Genomic DNA, 20443 nt, shown 5'->3' on the forward strand with positions numbered 1-20443 from the left:
GCCCGTTACTTTAGCACACGCAGCCTCTCCGCACAGGATCAAATGGCGATCTCAGCTGCTCTTCACGGTGGCGCAAGGCGTCCTATGGGCGGGTAGAACAGATTGCGTTATGCACAAAAGGGTGGTCTAAGGACCCCTGCCGCATACTAAGGGGGCTGGGGAGCTGCGGTTGGACAACCGGTCGCTGTTCAGCTGAGGCCAGACCACCGTCGCAGCATGAGGATTCGGCCGGTACCTGATCACTGGTTACAACCACAATGTTGGATGGTAGTTGAACACGGCCATAGGATGGTGTTCTGGTACCCAGCATAGCTAACGGCGGACCTTCCAGGATGGAAGTGAAATGCAAGTGAGTGTTCATCTGCTTGTCGTCTGATTTATTCTCCGAAGTCGCGGACTTCGGGCCGTGACGCGTCCCTGCCGCGAACTTAGCCAGAACTTCGGGTCTTCAAGATCAACAACACCTCTTTCGATGGCCAGGATTGAGGGAAGTCCATACTGGTGCACTGAATCATGATACCTATCATCCATCGGACGGCCCTTCGTCGGCGTACGTGGACATCACAATGTCATCCCAGACGGTTGATCACCCGGCAATACCGTGCTTGCCAACCACTCCGGAATAATGGCAACGATGCACGACTGACAGACACCGGAAACGTGATAGAGGACGACTTTGCGGTCCTACGAGATGACTATCAGGCGCCCAGGAACCCCATTATCCTGGCTCACGGTCTTCTCGGATTCGATGAGTTACGCCTGCCCGGCGTGCCTCTGCCAGGTGTGCACTATTGGCACGGTATCAGCGAGGCTTTGGCGGCAAAAGGAGTAGAAGTCATCACAGCTGAAGTCCCTCCGTCCGGCCGCATCGAGATACGCGCTCAGAGATTGGCGGAAGCGATTGAGCGTAAAGCGGGCGGAAAGAGCGTCAACATTATTGCGTGAGCCGTCCTTCCCTAATTCATTCAATCTTCTCTTGCTGACCCCAAGGCAGACACAGCATGGTCGGTCACACGTGAAGTGATGCTATTGTTCGTGACTGACAAGATGATAGGGGTATGCATTGATCAGTCACCTAAGCTCGTGACTCTACTGATGCACTCACAGTGGACTCGATTCGAGGCACATGATATCTCGCATGAAGCCAGGAAACGTGAAAGTCCTCTCACTGACCACAATAGCATCACCGCATAGAGGATCTGCGTTTGCGGACTACGTCTTTACCAGCATTGGCCCGGCCAACATACCCAAGCTGTATAAAGTCCTTGACTTCTTCGGCCTCGAGACCGGCGCATTTCGACAGTTGACTGAAGAGTACATGACTGAAAAGTTCAATCCGCGAACTCCGGACCTCGAGGGCGTCCGTTATTACAGCTACGGTGCCGCCTTCGACCCGCAGCTCACCTCCGTCTTTCGCCACTCTCACGATATCATCGAGAAAGCCGAAGGCCCGAACGATGGCATGGTCTCCGTTGCGAGCAGTAAGTGGGGAACGTACAAGGGCACGCTCAACCATGTCAGCCATTTGGACCTAATTAATTGGACGAACCGGTTGCGGTGGTGGTGGATGTGGAAGTTGACCGGGAAGGCGAGGACGTGTGTACTCTCTATTCCCCTGAGGCTGAACCAAGCTGACTGCCATTCAGCTTCAATGCCATTGCTTTCTACCTCAGCATCGCCGGTTAGTGGAGTATGTGTGTTGTGCGAACGGTGCTGACAAACACTACAGATATGTTAGCCAAGGAGGATTTATGATGGCCAGATCGAAATGTCTCACAACGGCCAGCGAACGAGTGGAGCAGTCTCTAATAAGCACTATCGGGCTAGGCCACAAGGCCTCTAGGCACGCGTAGATGCACACCGGCGACGGCTTTAATTCTGGGAAATCAAACCCGACCGCCGCGTTTCCATCCATTGGTGTCCACCGCTTGGCCGGCATGGGAGCGAATTCGTGGATACAAGGCAGTGACAACTGAATCGTGCCACTTGGGCACACGAGTCTTGGTGAGTATCTGCACGCTTGAAGCTGGAAGTGTTGCTTACGACGAATTTCCCAGGCTTTAAAATCTGTATATACCATTACATCAAACCTCCATATACCGAAGCCTCCCCATGACCATTTGTCCGCGTGCGATTCGCCATTGGATGAGATACCCAGAACTTATGCTTACTGGCCTTCTTCTCTGGCTCTTTATGTGCCCTTGGGTATGCGACCAGCGCCTGCCCCTCGCCATCCATGCGGTTTGCCTCGTACGCATGCGCGAAGGTCATGAACTGCTCCACACCGAACGCGTCCATGAGCTTTCGCTTCTGCAATGCTCTTATCGCATGTTCGATCCAGTATTCCGCCTCTTGTCCCGACGACCTACGATCTTCGACAGTACGCTTCGAACTCTCCCCCAGCTCTTCTTCGAGCAGCTTGTGGACTTGCTGGTCTGAAGTTGAGACCTCCTCGGCGATTAAGATGTTGCCGATGATCGCTGGCTCGCTGTCGTGAGGGTGCGTGTTGATGGTGTATATGCCTGTCTCTTCATTCTTCGCAGCACCATAGTGGATTGGCTCTGGGTCTTTGTGGGACGTTCCTCGGATGTGGAATTTGCTGCCATGATGCGGCTCCACTGAGACCAGCCATGTGTGCAGCGGCCTGTGGTAGCCTTCTCCCTTGCCGTTGGTCGATCGGGTTACCGAGACGTAAATATTCGCTTTGCTTACCATCTTCCAGCCAGCGCGAAGTGAAAGGTGAGGTGGCTGATAATGATCTTGTTCTTGTCCCTACAAGTTGTCAAGACACTCGACTCCCTTGCAGCCATCGCGCCGGCAGTTACATGTACATGTACTCGACTCCTGCGGATCGGTCGGGATGACTGTATGATTGCATAAGACAGTGTGATAGATCGCCGGAGCTCCATCATCAACGCCGTCGATGTCTGCTACCGCAAGACTTCATCGCTTGTTGCCTTGGATCACGAGGGCTCCGACGTCCACAACAGATGTCAGCCAGCCGTCATTCGTCGAGAGATGGAACCACCAAAGCAGGCTTAAGCAATACTCTTCAAGGGCTGATTCCAAGCCCTACATCAGTACATTGGTCCGCATAGAAGCACCGGGATGGAAGTGTGTCAGCGGGAGGAGAGTGCAGCCGAAGTCGCTGTCACACCAGAATAGCAGCCGCACGAGCCCACGTGCCTCTACAATTCTGCGCCACCGCCCGCTCAGCTCAACACCCAGCAAAGACCTGCCGCATCCGCTCACTCTGGGGCCTTCCACTCTCGTAACACAGCGTGAGGTAGCTGTAGGGCAGAGACGCGGCTGTCGTGTTGCAGCTGGTCTTTCCGAACTCTATGTCTATTTGTGGGAGGCGCAGCTCGTGTTCACTGGGTCTAGAAGAAGGCTAACCACAGAATACGGCCGTCGGATGGTAGGTCCAAATTGCAAAGTCAACGAGGTATGGTATAAAGGCTCTTATCTCCTTGTTGCAGAGAAGATCGTCATGAAACATCAACAACACTCAATCATCTACACCACAACCCGGCATCTCCATTCCGTATCCCATACCAATCCATCAACGCCACACCGAATCATCACCATGAAGTTCACCGCCATCCTCGCAACCCTCGGCTCTCTCGCCACCGCCAACGCGGCCACCGTGAGCGTTTCGTACGATACCGTCTACGACAACAAGTCCGGTGCCCTCACCTCAGTCGCCTGCTCCGACGGCTCCAATGGCCTCATCACCAAGTACAACTACAACACGTTCGGCCAGTAAGTAAATTTAGGTGGAACATGCCGCTGCTATGTCTTAGACTTGAAGGGGCTTGAGCGCCTAATAGCTGAGATGCCCCTTAGAGGTCATCTCAGCTTAGCCAGCCTACCTGTCGGTCTAGGGCATAGAAGCCAGTTCTGCGCCATCCTTGGCCTACGCAGGATAACACGCTGACGTCTTTCGCCTAACTTTTAGAATCCCACACTTTCCCAACATCGGTGGCTCGTCCAAAATCCCTTCATGGAATGCGGCGACCTGCGGCCAGTGCTACGCGCTCACGTATAAGGGCAAGACGATCAATGTGCTGGCCATCGACACCGCGCCGAGTGGGATGAACATCGCCCACGGTGCCATGGACAAGTTGACGGGTGGGCAGGCTACGCAGCTGGGACGGGTGACTGCAACCATCAAGAAAGTGGGCGTTTCCAAGTGCGGGTTAACGCCGAAGAGGGATCTAAGGGAGATTGAGTTCACTGCTTAAGAGTGGTCTGCGATGGGATGGTCTTCGTTTGGCATTGCGACTGGCGTTCTCGAAGCGGTGGGTTGCACAATAGCGATTTGGAGCGAGGGGGGCATTTTACAGCGAGGCATACGCTCGAGACGATTAATGTGTTGAATAACGATCATTGTAACTAGGCTATGAAGGCCACAAAGCAGACAGAACATGCAGCATCCTTCGTATCCCACATTCCAAAGAGATCCTTCGCTGGTCTGACAAGAAATTGTGTTGCCTCTCGCCTGCCACACCCTATCCTTGAGCCAGTGCTCAACAACACTCACTCCTAGCCCCCAAGAAGTCTGCTAAAGATCCCTGGGCTGCTCTCACCCTTCTTGTTGTTCTCGTGCCACTGATAAACACCCAAAGCAGTCTTCTTATGATCCTTGATCATCTCTTGGTAGACGTTCCACAACTCGACGCAGTCCTCAAAGTCCTTCTCGTAAAGTGCCATACTCCGCCCATTGCGTCCTTGCATGGCATCCATGTGGCGCGACGTCCCAGCCTCCTTGGTGAGGAGATGCTGCTTGCCCCATTCGAGATGGACGACATACTTGGAAATCATCTTTGTCCGGAACCCTTCGTTGCCCGTCAGCTGCTGGTCCCGCGCTGCGAAGCGTTTTCGCTGCGCTTTCACATCTTCGGGCAGCCTTTTCTCTTCGCGCCTTGTGGCTTTCTCCTCTTTACGCCTTGTGGCTTTCTCCTCTTCATCCAGGACCCGTTGGGCGAGCTTGCCGCCACCTCTGCGGTAAGCGACCAAGCCTGGGAAGCAGACAATCTGAACGATGGCTTCGCTCTCGTTGGCTCTCGTCTTGTCCAGAATGGCACGCTCGTGGCCGTCAATGTTCTCCTTCTTGTACGGGCTTTTCTTGATCATGTCGGTGAGGTTCAGACATTCCATCCGGCCGGGGTCGAACTCTTCGTCCTTGAAGGTGTGCGTCCAGTAGTACACGACGTCGCCGGTTCTGCGAATGCTTCGGCTTAGGTTTGCAGCGACCATGATGATCTCTGCGAGATTTTGCCGGTCTTCGTCAGACCACCTCGCCGTCCTTGCCTTGGACTTGGATTTCGACCCGAGTTCCCAAAGCGGCAACAGCATCTTCTCCAGCTCCAGCGTCAACCGTGCGACAGCGAGGTGGAAGGTCTCGCGATCTCCTGCGTTCTTGTACTTGTTGATCTCGCTCTGTCGATATTTCGTGCGAAAGAAGCCTATGTCTGGTCAGTGGGACCGTTCGTATGTACGACACATCAAAGAAATCTCACCGTCTCGATGTACCTGGTCGATCTCCAATGCCGCAAGTTCCTCATCGAAAGCTTTCGATGCACCGAAGTACAGCTTGCTGAACACGTGGTCCTTCAATGCTCGCCCAACGATGCCTGCAACCAGCGACTTGCGACACTCATGCCTCGCAAATAGCTCCGCCCAGCCACTGACATGGTCGTTGCCTCCTTGCGCGATAGACCCGATCGTCTTGATCAAATACGCGTTGCTTTGGTTGTGGAGTAAGTCGTCCAGAATTTCGAGACGGGCATTGTTGTCCTTCAGGGAGTCGTATCTCGTCGCCGGAACGCTCCTCGAGAAGCCAGCAACCAGATTCTTCACGATGTCGAGAGCGGCACAGACCTCTTCCACGTTGAGAGGCAGAGGCGGCGTGACATAGGTCGACATCTGCTGATGCAAATCCTTACGCCAGGAGGGAGACCATGCACAAGTGCTGGGTTGGTTTGCTGCGTCATTCTCGTTCTGCAACTGCGTGCTGGGACTCAAGACTTCATGGTTGTCGTCGTGCCGTTGCAATGATGGCCTGGTTGGCCCTTGCTCGAGCTGGCGGTCAAACTGTACTACTTTCTTCGGAGAGACTTGTTGGGATTGGTACCCAGAGTCCTGCTCTCCATTCTTCTGTCTTTTATCATCGGGATTTGCTGAGCCATTGCTACCGGATCGTTTGCGTCCCGCTGGGTTTAGATGGTGTCTTGCCATATTGTTTCAGAAAGTGAACATACCGAAATGGTTTTGACGGGGAAAGAGGAGGAGTTGAGAAAGAGGGTGAACGTTAAGACAGCATGTCTGCTGTTCTGCATTGTTGACTCTGGAGGTCACATTCCAGCAGACATACCTTGCAACCCCGGAGACTGATCTGCCATGGCCGAGATAATTGCATGCTACGACAGTAGCAGCAATTCGAACGACAAAAGTGACTAGCCATGTTTGTACGAGACTCTACAGTATTGATGGACTGAGGTTGTGGTGGAAGAGAAGTCTGGAAAGAGCGGACGAAAGGGGAAGGAGTGCTTAGTAAGAGCACGTGATCGTCCTGTTGCTTCGCGCCATCTCACCTGCGAGGAGGCTGGATCTCGACTCGACAATGCCATGGAGTTCATCCTGATCGCATCTCTATTCGTGCTTATAATCTCGAAGGCAACGGCGCTGGCTGCAGTCGTGGCTCATATTACCAGCACTTGAGGACTGGGCAAGTTAACCATTGAACTCGTGTTCAGCATGGCCTTCACAGAAATCCCGGTCCTCGATCTGTCAGAGGCGAGATCGCAGGGCACGAAACCAGACTTCTTGTTGAAGCTCCGAGATGCCTTACTCAACGTCGGCTTCTTGTATATCAAGAAGGCTGGCATCGATCAGGAGTTGTACGATCGCGTCTGCGAGGAGGGCATCGGATTCTTCGACTTGCCCGACGATGAGAAGCTCCAGATCGAGATGAAGAACCAAGCATCATTCTTGGGATACAGTAGGGTTGGTATTTCATACATGGCCAATATGACGGCACTGACAGACAGCTCTAGCTTGGTAACGAAGTGACGGCTCAGAAGGTAATGCCATTCCTTTCTGGTGGTTGTGTATGGCTTGCTCATACCAACGACAGGCCGACTGGCGAGAGCAACTTGATCTCAGCACGCCACATCCGGTCCGCACAGACAACGACCCATTATACCATAATCTACTGGCTCCGAATCAATGGCCCCGGCAAGAATCACTGCCCAATTTCAGATCGACGTATGAGGAGTACATGAGACAGATGTCCGACGTGTCCATCTTCTTCATGACCCTGATCGCAGAGAGCCTGGATCTTCCACCTACAGCTTTCAACAACTTCTTCGACGAGGATCAACAGCATAAGCTGAAGATCGTCAAGTATCCTGACAATGGCGATGGAGTCGGCCAAGGGGTTGGGCCTCACAAGGACTCCATGTTGACCTCGTATTTGCTTCAAGCTTCGAATCATCGAGGTTTGCAAGCTCAGAATACGAAAGGTGAATGGATCGATTGTCCACCAATCCGTGGCACGTTGGTGGTTGCGATCGGTCAAGGCCTTGAAGCTCTTACCGGAGGCGTCTGCGCGAGCACTACTCATAGGGTCATAAGCCCAAAGGCCGGAGAGGGGGCACGCTTTAGGTGCGAGACCACAACAGCCGGCCAAATTTTGTGACGCTCAAAGCTGATAAAGCAACAGTATTCCATTCTTCCAAGGCGTGTCATACGACGCAAAGTTCGAGTCAATGGAAGTGCCTGACCACCTCCACGCATTACGCAAGGACGTGCTAGAGCGCGAGGGAGGTAGAAGAGACGACGTCGAGTTCACATTTGTCAAAGGGAAGTGGAACCATCTCGGCGAAGCTACGTTGATGAATAGGATCAAGAGCCATCCTGGTACGTTGAAATTGAGTCAGATACTGAGGCGACGAGCACTGACGCGAGCAGATGTCGGCGAGCGGTGGTATCCACAGCTACTGCAACAGATACGCCAGCAACAGGCAGAGGATGCGGCCATGAAGGACAAAGCTGGCATGGGGGCTCAACTCGGCGACAACACTGCTCCGACGGTCAAAGTCGCTTCATGAATAGCGTTGAATGGACCTATATCAATAGCTTACCGCAGCAATAGTCACGAGGGAATTTAGGAAGGCCGTGTCACGGGCACTGAGATGCATCACGGTCGAGAGATTCGAAATTGAATGTCTCCATCTTGAGAACAACCGTACTCAGCTCGCTCTGTCATCAGATGCAAAATTTCCAGTCCGGCCGGATGGTATGGATGAAGCAACTAACATTCTTCAAGCGCATGATTCATTCCAACGCATTGCTTCAACAGACCAGCCGTTGGCCTCAGTCATACGGCAGTACCCGGCAACAGCGGCTCCCGGAGTTCCAGCTCCATCGCTTCATGCGTATCATTCTAGCACTATTCCGAAAGTCAGCATCAGTCAACCAACGGCACGGTAAAGACTCATACCGTAAATCCTGTATCACCATTCCTGCTCCCTGAATCGTATGCACCGAAGTTACTGCTGTGCTCCTGGTTGTTGGAGTCCCAAGACTACAGGCAAAGAACGTCAGCACTCTCTCAATGGCAGCTCTGGTGTGCTTCAAGAACCCACCTGATCTCCATAAGCAAACGTGACAGGGTGGTCGTCAATAGATCCAGTGCCGATGACGAGCGTCCAGGGCAAGACTGAGGACAGGGCGATGGGTTCGGCGGAAGAGACCATGCCATCAGTCGAGCCAATCTCGTTCTCGTTTGCGTCGTAGATCTTTACTTCGAGCTGGTACGAGTCGACCGCGGGGTCTTCTTTCTGGTACTGGATGACATGTGCCTGTGATAAAATGGTCAGCTTATTTATCTTGATGCTCAATTGTTCGGATGGTATGCAAGGCCGCTACTCACCGTACACCAGCCGGATAGATATCCGTTCGTCGTTGGGGCGTCGCTGTCGAGTCCAGTCTCGTCACCGCCGCCCAGTCCGACTTTCGGCATGCCGCATTGCCACCTCTTCAGGCGACTGTCGTATATATAGCTGTTGCCTACAGACGACGTGGTAGCGTATTAGCGCTTGTATCAGATACGATAGGGGTTCGATAATGGCCACGTACCCATGTCGCCATATCCGCAGATGAACGGGCCATCAGCGCAGTTCAATGGTGTGATACCGGCCTCACAGTCGGATTTGTCCTTGTAGTAGGAGGCGAGGCTCGCTGCATAGACGATTAGCCTCTGCCTTAAAACATACTGACGTATTGAGCCTCGGGGTTGTAGTGTGGAAGCCTCTAAAGAGTGTGGATGGAAGCTTACCGACGTCAAACTCAAGGCTGTTGTTCACGTATTCCAACTGGAGGATGGGATTTGTCAGTCCTTCTCCTTCTCCGTCTTTCTGGCTAAAGGTGATGCTGAATGGACCGATGCGGTCGTCGGTGAAGTATTGTCGCCCGCCAACGTAACAGACATTCCAGTCTAAGTTGATTCAGCAAAAGCTCTCCAGATTAGGAGCCGGACAAGCGCATACCATTGTATTCGTTCTTCACTCCATCGTCGCATTCGACGGCTGCTTTGCAATTCCCTCCATCTTCCGTCTCCATGCTGATGGAGCACATGCTTCCGTCGGCATTGTAGTCCCTTGGTGCTTCGGTCAGTAATGTGGCCGACAGGTCTAAGCAGCAAACGTACCAAGCGATATAGGCCTCTGGGAACGCCACACCAAACCATTCCAGGATGGGGATGATGAGCGATGCCACATCGGCGGCATTTTGGCGTGGGATGAGACCGTAATCAAGAGCGAATGCGTCGACACCAGACAGCGCCAGTGAAGAGGCCACTGCAACCGTTGCAGCAGTTGGGATTCTCATCGTTGCAATGTTCGAGGGAGTGTTGGTATGGTTGATAAGGCGCTCCAAGCGTCGTGTGTGTACTGTAAAAGAGGAGATGTTGTGCGAATGGAAGGCTGTGGGAGATACTGGGGACGTTGCGGATGGTGAAGCCATCTTTAATAACAGTTCTCTTCGCCTTGCACTGCTTCGTCGCCATGTCTGGTACTGAAGGTTTGATTGAAGGTGCAATTCGCAAACCGTGCTGTCTTCCTGATAGTCCTGCACAGCCAGCAATCAAGATGAGTTGGGGGCGGTACAGCGGCGAGAGTGCGGTCTGCCCAGCGTTGTGTCGTTGCGTCGCCTGGCGACGGGGCAGCAGATTGAAGGTGTCAACCCGTGGCGTCCTCCTCCATGACAGTGTATCTGGTCTGAAGCAGTGATCGAAACAGCTTGGAGGCGGTGCTGCGTCAGCATGCTGTCTCGGAATCAACAGCACAGGCTGGAATACACATGTCGTGTGCGTTTCTGTAGCACTTGGCTTCCCTCATATGGCAGGGAGCAACAAGCAGCGGAAGCCTTCCGCCGACCTTACAGTCCAGAATTAGCTCCGGGGCATGAATCGGATCGAAACAGGGACCGGATTATGCTTAAAGGTAATCTTACTTTTGAGAAACATGGAAGGATAATTCCAAAACGGCGGGTCCATCGAGAATTAGTGGGAAGATCCAGACCAACCTGGATGTGTACCTAGGTAGATTCGAGATCCTGCCAAGCAAATGTTGACGACTCAGTTTCTCGATTAGCCTTCGATAACACTCGTCACAGAGGTCTCGAGTTGGCACTTCGAAACATGCGACGTTTTGTCGTATTCATCATTCAGCTCCAACAACACTTTCTGTGTTTATTTTTTGCTCAAACAGGTTTCTTCCAAGACTTCCGAGCGTCGAAATCCTGTGCATGAGGTAAGTCTCATGCAATGTTTGATATCCGAGGGAACGGCAAGTTTCACAATGACCAATTCCAGTATTTGCGATTTCAACGGCGACCATCATGCGAAGTGCGTAGTCAGAAAGTAAACGATGTGTGTACTGTTGTCATTTCTCAATTCCGTCAAGCGTTGCCATATACTTACCGATGCGCGTCTCACTCACCACGTATCTCGAAGATGCCATCAGAGTTGTTTGCAGCGATGGAGACGTAGCACCACGACGTCCATGCCAAATCCCGGTTTGATGGAGGAGATCAATGCCGTATCCGAGCGATCCCGTCGTACAGCGGGAGTCAAGCAAGGGCCCCCCGCTCGATAGAGATTCATGCGTTGGTATGAACCTATCTCCCGCGCAGACCAGAACTCGTGCTTTCCGCGGAACATGTTTCGTATCATCATATCGTTGCCCTGCTCCCGAAACGCCTCGCTGCCCTTGCAGAAACAGACAAAAACCAATTCAACAGCACTTGCCGCCATTACTTCTCGATCCTCCAACCTTGAACACATCACCCCAGCCACCACCTCTTCGCCGTCTCCGCGTCGTCCCGTAGGCATCGGCGGTAAGTCCAGATTTAATGCTCGAACCGCCATCGTCGTAGCGGTAGTAGTCCGCGTCGCCGTACTGTATCCCACTCATGGGATCGTCCGGGTCGATCTCTCCAAGCTCAATCTTCGTCAAAATGGTCCTCGCGAGTTTGTTGAACACCTCCTCGACACCATCTCCCGACAACGCGCTGACCTCCATACTCGCCGGTATTCGGTTCTGATTCGCCCAATTCGCCGCCATCGACTGCGATACCGCCCTCCCACTCTCCGACACTGTCGCCCTCTGTCCACTTCCCGCACCACCCTCATTCGACCCCAAACTCCCGTCTTCCTCACCCAGCAAATCCCCCCCACCCCTCCCCTCCTCCAAATCAACCTTGTTCCCCGCCAGCACAACCGTCAACATCGGACTAGCCAACGCCCTCGCATCCCCCAAGAACGTAGGCAACTGGTTAAAACTCCCCATACTCCCAATATCATACACCAACACCGCCCCCGCCGCCCCACGGTAATAACTCCTACTCACACTCCTGAACCTCTCCGTGCCCGCGGTATCCCAGAGCTGCAGCTTCACCCGTTTCCGTCGCCCGGGCGTGCCGACTTTGACGATGCGGGACGCGAATTCCACGCCGATGGTTTGGGAGGTCAAGGTGCGGAACTCGTTTTTGGTGAAGCGGTGGAGGAGGCAGGATTTTCCGGATCCAGAGGGCCCTAGCAGGATGATTTTGGCGAGGTAATCGTACCTAGAGTGTAGGGTAGAAGGGTTAGCAGGTGTCTCGACGGTCTCAGGGGAGATGGCAAGGTCTCAGAGCGCCACATTGTCCTCATTGTACATGTCTCAGAGAACCCTTACACCCATCAGTTTGACGTACATGGAGGCCATTTCTTGGCCGCCGGGGGTGGGGGGGAGGGAGGAGGTGGAGGTTGTGGAGGCGCGTCGTTGGCGGGGCATGGTGGAGGATGCGTGTGGGTTATGTATATTGGTTGGGAGGACTACATGTGGATGTGTGTCTGGTAGGGGGTGTTATCAGTATAGCGTTGGGTTGTGGCGCGCATGAGGTCGCCCTCGTCGGCGGATGGAGGTCCGTGATGCCGCTTTTGCCCCGCGAACCTGAATGCATTCACTTCGCTTAATATAAACTACAGGCCGACATCTCTCTTGATCATTTGTACACCAACTCCACAAATACATGTACCTGCCTTGCGCGGGTACAGGCTTGGTCGGATACGTCGACAAAGCAGCTCTTGTCCCGTGCGACGTTCAGAGCGGCCTAATTGCCCGAGATCGTAGCGCCACTCGACTCGTTGCCGGAATATCTGCAGCAGACGTTGATGATACCACCTTGACCGCTTGAGCAGCTGTTGCCGAGCCCAAGGCATCCAGATATACCGTCTACTACTGCTATCACTGAGCCCTTCTTTGAGGGCGCCATGGCGACGGGTCGTATACCAAGACCTGTGAAGGCCTCCCATAGAGGTAGGAGTGGGGTCGACAATTCATCCTCGGGTCAGTATTACTGCTCAACCTCATGGTTCTTATGCTTCTCCTAAAGGTGTGGTAAGGCATGGTCCTTCATATTTCTAGACCAACATATCCCATTTCTCTTTCTTCCTCGTCTGAAGCATCCTCTGAAAACAACATGCCGAACACCAAGACCATCCGTGTGCCTCATCTGTTTGGGACAGATGCTGCATACCAGATGCCCCGTCTTTACGATCCGTCGAAGCCAACATGTGTCTTGATCAACTCGTTCACCATGACATCGGACCTCTACGCCTCCCAGTTCCAGAATGAGGAGCTTGTGAATGCAATGAACTTGCTCGCGGTCGAACCCTACGGACACGGCCAGACGAGAACCAGCACAGACACTTTCACTTACTGGGACACTTCCATCATGATCCTTCAAGTCCTTGACGCCCTCGGAATCAAAGGCAAAGTCTTCGCTCTCGGTACAAGCCAAGGTGGTTGGATTGTAGTGCGCATGGCTCTGCTACAACCCGATCGCATAGCCGGCATCCTTCCGTTAGGAACCAGCATGGACTACGAAAGCGATCGCACGCGCAAGCTAGGCAACTTCGATGCCATCACAGTTCTTACAAAGCCGATCGACGAGCTTACATCTCAGAAGCCCACGCCAGAATTCGTGATGCCAGATTACTTCCGCGAGTTCTCCATCTATACCGGGTTTGGCAAAGGCATTAGCCAAGCCACTTTGGATTTCTGGTGGAAAGCTCACGGCGAGAACTACAAGGGCGACGACGGACGGAGGCGGTTGAGGGAGTGTACGGTCAATCTTCGTGATCGAGATGGTTTGCATGCGAGGTTGGGCAATGTGAAATGCCCTGTGTTGTGGCTTCATGGAACGAATGATGCTGCGTACGGAACTGGTAATGCGAAGGAGGAGATTGAAATGTTTACTGGGTCGTCTGATGCGAGGTTGCAGGTCGTGGAGGGCGGAGAGCATTACTTGAGTGCTAGTCACCCGGAGGTTGTTGATAACGCTGTGTTGGAGTTCGTCAGGAAGTACTCGTAGGGTAGATGTATTCAATATGATGTCCTTTCTACAGTATCTTTGGAACAAAACGATCAGCCTGATTTCGAGTGCTTTGGGGAAGGTCCGATCGGGAGATCGACGAATAGCCGGGCGGTCGGGAAAGTGTGGTGCTGCAAGGAGCAAATGGTGGCTTGTGGCGTGAAGAACGGGGTGGGGATGGGGATGGGAAGGCCTGCAAGCACATGCTTTTGCTTTCTCACCTCTCTACTCCACGAGCTAGGCTCAAGCCGCATCGATCGGCGGAAGAGACGACACCTCTTGTGCGACACCTCCTGTGCCTAAGATATGAGTTCGCCATGCTCTCGCCGTACATCCAACAGCACCAACCGTACATTGCCTCTCGCAGGCCGCTTCCCATATGAGCTCCAGCACCGATCAACCGAGCATCTTTACCGCGCGTGAAGCTTTCACCAAACCGCCTCTGCAAGCCCAAGGGTCGGGCAGAGCACCATCGTACCGGAGACAGAGCACGCCAGACCATTTGGAACGGAGTCGCGTACAAGCTTCTGGCGAAGCAGAGTCGTTCGCTACCGCTGCACCAGACAGCGTTCTACCCTCAGTCCTATATGCCACTAGCACCTCCTCGAAAGCTACAGTTGCGCCACCGCCGGCATGGCCTTCGAGAGCACCATCTGAGCAGCAAAGAGCCAGCGGACGCGAGCAAGGGAGGGGCAAGGGGAGGAGCGTGAGCGCAAGCGAGGCACAATCTGCCACAAACCCTCCACCAGCATCTCCTCCGTCGGAGAAAACCACGAAGAAGCGTCCAGCTTCACCCCTGGTGCGTTCGCCTCACGGAGAGCGTCCGCCCACCAGCGAGCCGGCGTCTAAGAGGCCTCGGTTGAAGGCGCGGTCGAAACACTTTCTCGATAGCTTCAACTTTGGCTCTATAGGCTTCCACGACGGTGCGCAACAACCGCCATCACCCTTATTCTTCAGCAACAGCCCGCAGCCGAATAGGCCTACCCTACCGCCTCGCTTCTCCAGCTCCGAGGCTGCGGCGAAGATGTTGTCAAAGACGCGTACAGAGGATAGTCACGTCAAGACTGTGAGCTTGGCGCGAGGTGTTCTCAGTACGCCGCAGATACCCACAAGCAATCCGCAGTACGCTTATCAGAGCCCGGGGAGCAGGAGGAGCATGGAGAGCGTGCCAACGAGAAGTCGGAGTCCAGAATCATCCTTTGGAAGTAGCGGAAGCAAGGATCTTGGCAGCATACTCAATTCCATTGGGATAATTGAGTTGTTGGAGCAAGACGAGCGGCCTACGTTCATTGTGGACCTGGGCGATAAACTGAACTACGGACCTGGCCAGCTGAATCTGATCTTCTGCAACGCTTCATTACGATCCTCCAACGGTCTGGAAGCGCAGGTTTCTGGTGCCGCGCTGGAGTCCACTTCGCCTGGCACGCAGACCCATCTACAGTTCAAGTCATGGCTGATGAGCGCTGCGGTCAATGGCGAAAGTCTGGACGTGTGCTTGCCGTCTTTTCTATATGCTGGGCTGTCCTGGAATTGTGCAACCATCAGAAAGAGGTTACGCATCATCTCTGGAGCGTTCCAGCCATCGCCTGAACACAGCCGAGCACCAGAGCTGCGATCAAGCATACCGCCTGCGGCTTCAGCTGAGATGCCACTACTGCAGGATGCTGTGTTAGCAGAAGCACCCGCAGAGCCTTCCGACTACTTTGGCATGGCCGCACCACAAGGTAAGAACAGCTCGGATGGCTCGGGTAGTACCTCGACAGTGGAAGCCGTAGCGACGATCGAGCAAGGTCCACCATCTGCAGGCGCTCAGCTGGAAAGACTGCAGAATCTCAGGGGGTCGGTGGATGTCAACAAACTGCTCTCGCCAGAACGAGACCTATCAGAAGCCATCCAGCTACTGAAGTCACCCTCCACGTACGTGAACGAACCCCCTGCGAAGCCCAATCCATACTCCGAAGCCGTTCGTGCTCAAGCATTGATGGCTGATGATTCGAACAGTCATATCATGACCGTGGCGTCGGATTCGCCGTCATTCGACTGGACGCGGCTTCCCATATCCGATTCCATGCCTGAGCACATCCGCTTCGCTCGGAGCATCGACTGGGCGTCTACCAGTCTCGGTCCGATTGAGAACTGGTCCTCAGACCTGCGGCAGATGTGCAACCTTATCATGGCCTCACCACACCCCGCTGCCATGTACTGGGGCGAAGATCTAATCGCCATCTACAACGAAGCCTACATCCTGTTAGCCGGGCAGAAGCATCCAGGTCTCATGGGCCGCAGCTACGCGGAAGCATGGTCGGAGATTTGGAACGACGTCAAAGACGTCTTTGCCTCTGCCAAAATCACCGGTGAAGCTACCATGAAAGACGATGATTGCCTTTTCATAGACCGGAACGAGTATCTCGAGGAGACTTACTTCAGCTGGAGTATCATCCCGATGGTCGGCGCCGATGGCTCGGTGATGGGTCTGTACAACCCTGCTTTTGAGAAGACGCGGAGGAAGATTGCCGAGCGACGGATGTTGACTTTGCGTGAGGTTGGCGAGCGCACTGCATCTGCGAGGGATGTTAAGGGCTTCTGGGCGCAGGTTCTGGGGTCTTTCGAGTTCAACGACTTCGACTCGCCGTTCCTGCTGCTGTACTCGGTCGCGGATGAGAGCGACAGCGATACGAGCAGCATCCATTCGAACTCGATCCTCACGATCAGGAACTGCCAGCTTGAAGGCAAACTGGGTATACCTGACGACCATCCCGCGGCGCCTGAGAATATCGACCTCAAGGCTGGCACGGAAGGGTTTGGGCCCGTGTTTCGCGAGGTGATGAAGACGGATAAGCCTGTGCTGCTTGAGGTGGGCAGCAGGGATCTGCCGCAGAGTTTGCTGAGCGGTCTGCAGCTGCGAGGCTTCGGTGACCCCGTCAAGGCTGTTGTTGTCTGTCCGATCCACCCGACGACTGGCGAGAACATTCTTGGGTTTTTGGTATTGGGTGTCAACCCAAGACGGCCTTATGACGATGACTATGCGCTATTCGTGCAGCTGCTTTCGAGACAGCTTGCTACGTCCCTTGCGTCGGTCGTGCTGTTCGAGGAGGAGATACGCAGAGGCCAGAAGGCTGCGAAGCTGGCGGCTCTGGATCGCATCGAGTTGTCTGAGCAATTAGCTGCACGCACCCAGGAGGCGATCGAGAGCGAGACGAAGTTCACTCGCATGGCGGAGTTCGCGCCCGTGGGCATGTTCATTGCTAATGCCAGTGGAAAGATCACGTTCGCGAACGATACGTGGTATGACATCTCAAGGGTGCCGAAGAATAGCTCTATGGCGGATACGTGGATGGATTCTGTGAACCCGGAAGATCAGGCGCTGGTGAAGGGGCTGTGGAACGATCTTGTCGTGGGCACGAAGGCTGTGAGCCATGAGTTCAGATTCCGAGCGCAGTGGGAAGATCGGAATGGCAATCGTGGAGACACTTGGGTGCTTTTCTCGGGCTACCCGGAGAAGCATGCGGATGGCCGACTGAAGAGTATCTTTGGTTCGATCACTAACATCAGCCAGCAGAAGTGGGCGGAGGGTATCCAGACGCGGAAGATGGAGGAGGCTGTCGAGCTGAAGCGACAACAGGAGAACTTCATCGACATTACTTCGCACGAGATGCGCAATCCGCTTTCGGCCATCTTGCAGTGCTCGGATGAGATCATCAGCAGTCTGACGGAGTTCAAGAACAACGGCGACAAGGACCTTCCGGATAGTCTGCTCAGCAGCTGCCTGGACGCCGCGCAGATCATCAACCTGTGCTCGCAGCACCAGAAGCGGATCGTGGACGACATTCTCACGCTCAGCAAGCTGGATTCGGCGCTCTTGCTAGTTACGCCCGTGGATGCTCAACCGCTGACTGTCGTGCAGAGGGCGTTGAAGATGCATGAAGGCGAGCTGCAGGCCGCCGATATCCAGATGAAGTTCCTTGTCGACCAGAGCTATCGCGACCTCGGGCTCGATTGGGTTCGTCTGGATCCGAGCAGAGTGTTGCAGGTGCTTATCAATCTCACCACGAACGCCATCAAGTTCACTGGGACGGAGCGCAAGAGAACCATCACTGTGACCATCGCCGCCTGCCTCGAGCGTCCCAGCGAGATGAAAGATGCGCCGGTGCAGTATTTCTCGACGCGGCGGAAGAATGGCGCGCAAATCGACGATAAGGACTGGGGCGACGGGCAGAAGGTGTACATCCACTTCGCTGTCCGAGACACCGGCCGCGGTCTCAACGCCGAGGAGAAGAAGATGCTTTTTATGCGCTTCTCACAGGCAAGCCCGCGGACGCATGTGCAATACGGCGGTTCGGGTCTAGGGCTTTTCATCAGCAGAGAACTCACCGAACTCCAGGGCGGTGAAATCGGTGTTGAATCCGAAGCTGGCAAAGGCAGTACGTTCGCCTTCTACATCGTCGCACGCAAGAGCACGGCGCCGGCGGAAGCAGACGCTATCACCGGCATGAAATACTCCGCGCACAAGAACAGGAGCGCCGTCGCGCAAGCCGCGAAGAAAGCTACCGAGTCTCTGGCCTCCACCGCGAAACCCTCGCCCAACGGCACCGTCCCCTCTTCCTCCACCAGCCCTCTCGAACCGATCAAACACCGCGTCCTCATCGTCGAAGACAACCTCGTCAACCAACGCGTGCTGCAGAAACAGTTGAAGAACCTCGGCACCGAAGTGCACCTCGCGAACCACGGGGGCGAAGCGCTCGAGAAACTACGGCAGTCTTCGTACTGGACTGGCAATGCCGGGAAGCCGGGTACGCTGGAATTAGGGGTGGTTTTGATGGATCAGGAGATGCCGGTGATGGATGGGCTGACGTGCACACGGAAGATTCGCGAGTTGGAGCAGGAGGGGAAGCTGGTGGGACATGTGCCGATCATTGCTGTGACGGCGAATGCGCGGGCGGAGCAGGTGAAGACGGCGTTGGAGGCGGGGATGGTGAGTACTTTCTGTCCTTATTTGGAGGGTGGGCGGTGGTGTCGGTGATGCTGACGCGGTGTGACAGGACGACGTGGTATCGAAACCCTTCCGGATCCCCGAGCTCGTGCCGAAGATTGAGGAGTTGATGGGGAGATACCCTGCGCCGAGTGCGTGATGGATGGATGGATGGAGTGATTGAGGTCTTGGTTGGGGCGGGGTTAGAGGGCACGGTATGCATGGACGGGGCTCGCATGGACGACAGTGACGTATCTACGACTGGTCGGGGGATGTATGCACAGCGATGGCGTATTTCTGGCGGGACTGCATCGTGGCGGTCGGACGAAAGCATTGGTAAAGGGGGGTCTGGCGGACAGGCTTCTGTAAGGAAAGGTCTGGCTGGTAGATGAGATAGTGTGTATGAATGCTCCTACGATGTTTTGCTCGTTGTGATATTTGACACTTTATCTCCAAGCTATGCCAGTCCTCGCTGTTAATACGGAACCCGCTCATTCCAATGCTCGCATGACCACTGCTGTGATGACTTACGGGTGCTGCTGACAGCAGTCGTTGCGACTATTGACTTTTCTCGCAAAAGCTTGCACATGTACGTCCCGTCGAGACGACAATGACTCTTTACCTCTTGGAATCAAGTGCCATTGCCTGCTAATCCTGCTCGGTTTGGAAGACCGCGGCTCACGTTCTGAAGCGCTGTTAATGAACGCCTCAATCCTCTGGGCAGGCGCGCATGTGAAGGAGAGAGACAACTTCGATTGCCTGTCTTGCGTCGCAAGCCTCATGTACACGGCCGATCTGATGGGCCTGAAGAATGCAGCCGCGCCTCGACTGGCCTTCTGCCTCTTCGAGAGCACGCAGAGAGTCTTTGCTTTTTGAAAGCAAGCGAGGAAGAGGCATCGTGGAGCCGCAGCGCGGTACCGACGTTCAGGCTGTACGGCTGTTCTAGGATGCGCGGCCAGGGGTTTGAGGTAGGCCTCAAGTCCAAGGAGATCGATCACGGTACTGTCGTGAATCTGGACGGCGCATCCAACTCCAATTCCAATGACGAAAGGCTGTCGGTCTCGACGCCGTGGAAGCTGCCCGTTGGCTGTGATCGAAAGCATTTGTTCTTATATGTCCACGACTGGCAAAGACTTCGCATCCGTCTGGTTTGATCACTCGGAACCGGTGCGAAAAGCGACGGGGATGCGGTGGTATTGTAGGCAAGTTCTGCTGAGCATCCACCCAGAGTGCTCGAGGCTTGAGGTGGTACCCTAAGCCGCGTAGTGCTCGGAAGAGATTGTTTGTTACCGGGAGGCTGAGCTGGTTGACCGAGACGTGACGGTGTTCCGTATTTGAGCCCCAGGTGTATGACAGTGCCTCATATTGAGGACGATCGTCAAGCAGAACGCATCTCAACGTGGATTTGATCTTGCTGGTTATACCACGATGCAACACCAGGAGTCGGATGCTGGGACCTTCCCAGCTTAGTGGAACAGACTGGTAGAGCTGCTGGACGTCCCGGACGCCGTCAACATTGGCATTCATGGTGAGATGCCGTCACGTAGAGCC

The 20443-nt window shown here is 54.4% G+C and overlaps 9 protein-coding genes across 9 annotated transcripts; 5 read left to right on the forward strand and 4 right to left on the reverse strand.

Annotated features, from left to right (window-relative positions):
* Positions 1–513: 513 nt before the first annotated feature.
* TGL2 (lipase 2) lies at positions 514–1755 on the forward strand (the record flags this gene model as incomplete). The annotated part of the gene is made up of 4 exons (XM_064801530.1): positions 514–941; positions 1108–1596; positions 1647–1681; positions 1730–1755. The coding sequence occupies 4 exons, from the start codon at positions 514–516 to the stop codon at positions 1753–1755; spliced, it is 978 nt and encodes a 325-aa protein (XP_064660160.1).
* A 324-nt stretch (positions 1756–2079) lies between these two features.
* Positions 2080–2715, reverse strand: LTR77_004277 (uncharacterized protein; the record flags this gene model as incomplete). Its single annotated transcript, XM_064801531.1, has 1 exon — positions 2080–2715. One exon carries the CDS (start codon positions 2713–2715, stop codon positions 2080–2082), a length of 636 nt encoding a protein of 211 aa, XP_064660161.1.
* An 871-nt stretch (positions 2716–3586) lies between these two features.
* On the forward strand, positions 3587–4244 carry LTR77_004278 (uncharacterized protein; the record flags this gene model as incomplete). Its single annotated transcript, XM_064801532.1, has 2 exons — positions 3587–3762; positions 3959–4244. The coding sequence occupies 2 exons, from the start codon at positions 3587–3589 to the stop codon at positions 4242–4244; spliced, it is 462 nt and encodes a 153-aa protein (XP_064660162.1).
* A 301-nt stretch (positions 4245–4545) lies between these two features.
* Positions 4546–6240, reverse strand: LTR77_004279 (uncharacterized protein; the record flags this gene model as incomplete). The annotated part of the gene is made up of 2 exons (XM_064801533.1): positions 4546–5468; positions 5523–6240. 2 exons carry the CDS (start codon positions 6238–6240, stop codon positions 4546–4548), a joined length of 1641 nt encoding a protein of 546 aa, XP_064660163.1.
* Positions 6241–6759: 519 nt separating this feature from the next.
* LTR77_004280 (uncharacterized protein) lies at positions 6760–8114 on the forward strand (the record flags this gene model as incomplete). Its single annotated transcript, XM_064801534.1, has 5 exons — positions 6760–7008; positions 7059–7085; positions 7139–7668; positions 7727–7923; positions 7975–8114. The coding sequence occupies 5 exons, from the start codon at positions 6760–6762 to the stop codon at positions 8112–8114; spliced, it is 1143 nt and encodes a 380-aa protein (XP_064660164.1).
* Positions 8115–8383: 269 nt separating this feature from the next.
* Positions 8384–9894, reverse strand: LTR77_004281 (uncharacterized protein; the record flags this gene model as incomplete). Its single annotated transcript, XM_064801535.1, has 7 exons — positions 8384–8449; positions 8507–8590; positions 8652–8867; positions 8939–9075; positions 9145–9246; positions 9344–9502; positions 9555–9894. The coding sequence occupies 7 exons, from the start codon at positions 9892–9894 to the stop codon at positions 8384–8386; spliced, it is 1104 nt and encodes a 367-aa protein (XP_064660165.1).
* A 1406-nt stretch (positions 9895–11300) lies between these two features.
* On the reverse strand, positions 11301–12341 carry LTR77_004282 (uncharacterized protein; the record flags this gene model as incomplete). Its single annotated transcript, XM_064801536.1, has 2 exons — positions 11301–12132; positions 12262–12341. 2 exons carry the CDS (start codon positions 12339–12341, stop codon positions 11301–11303), a joined length of 912 nt encoding a protein of 303 aa, XP_064660166.1.
* A 688-nt stretch (positions 12342–13029) lies between these two features.
* LTR77_004283 (uncharacterized protein) lies at positions 13030–13923 on the forward strand (the record flags this gene model as incomplete). Its single annotated transcript, XM_064801537.1, has 1 exon — positions 13030–13923. The coding sequence occupies one exon, from the start codon at positions 13030–13032 to the stop codon at positions 13921–13923; it is 894 nt and encodes a 297-aa protein (XP_064660167.1).
* A 379-nt stretch (positions 13924–14302) lies between these two features.
* On the forward strand, positions 14303–19052 carry LTR77_004284 (uncharacterized protein; the record flags this gene model as incomplete). Its single annotated transcript, XM_064801538.1, has 2 exons — positions 14303–18895; positions 18963–19052. The coding sequence occupies 2 exons, from the start codon at positions 14303–14305 to the stop codon at positions 19050–19052; spliced, it is 4683 nt and encodes a 1560-aa protein (XP_064660168.1).
* Between the last annotated feature and the right edge of the window lie 1391 nt (positions 19053–20443).

The sequence above is a fragment of the Saxophila tyrrhenica genome, assembly GCF_035928015.1.
Source record: "Saxophila tyrrhenica strain CCFEE 5935 chromosome Unknown scaffold_6, whole genome shotgun sequence".
Classification (NCBI taxonomy): domain Eukaryota; kingdom Fungi; phylum Ascomycota; class Dothideomycetes; order Mycosphaerellales; family Extremaceae; genus Saxophila; species Saxophila tyrrhenica.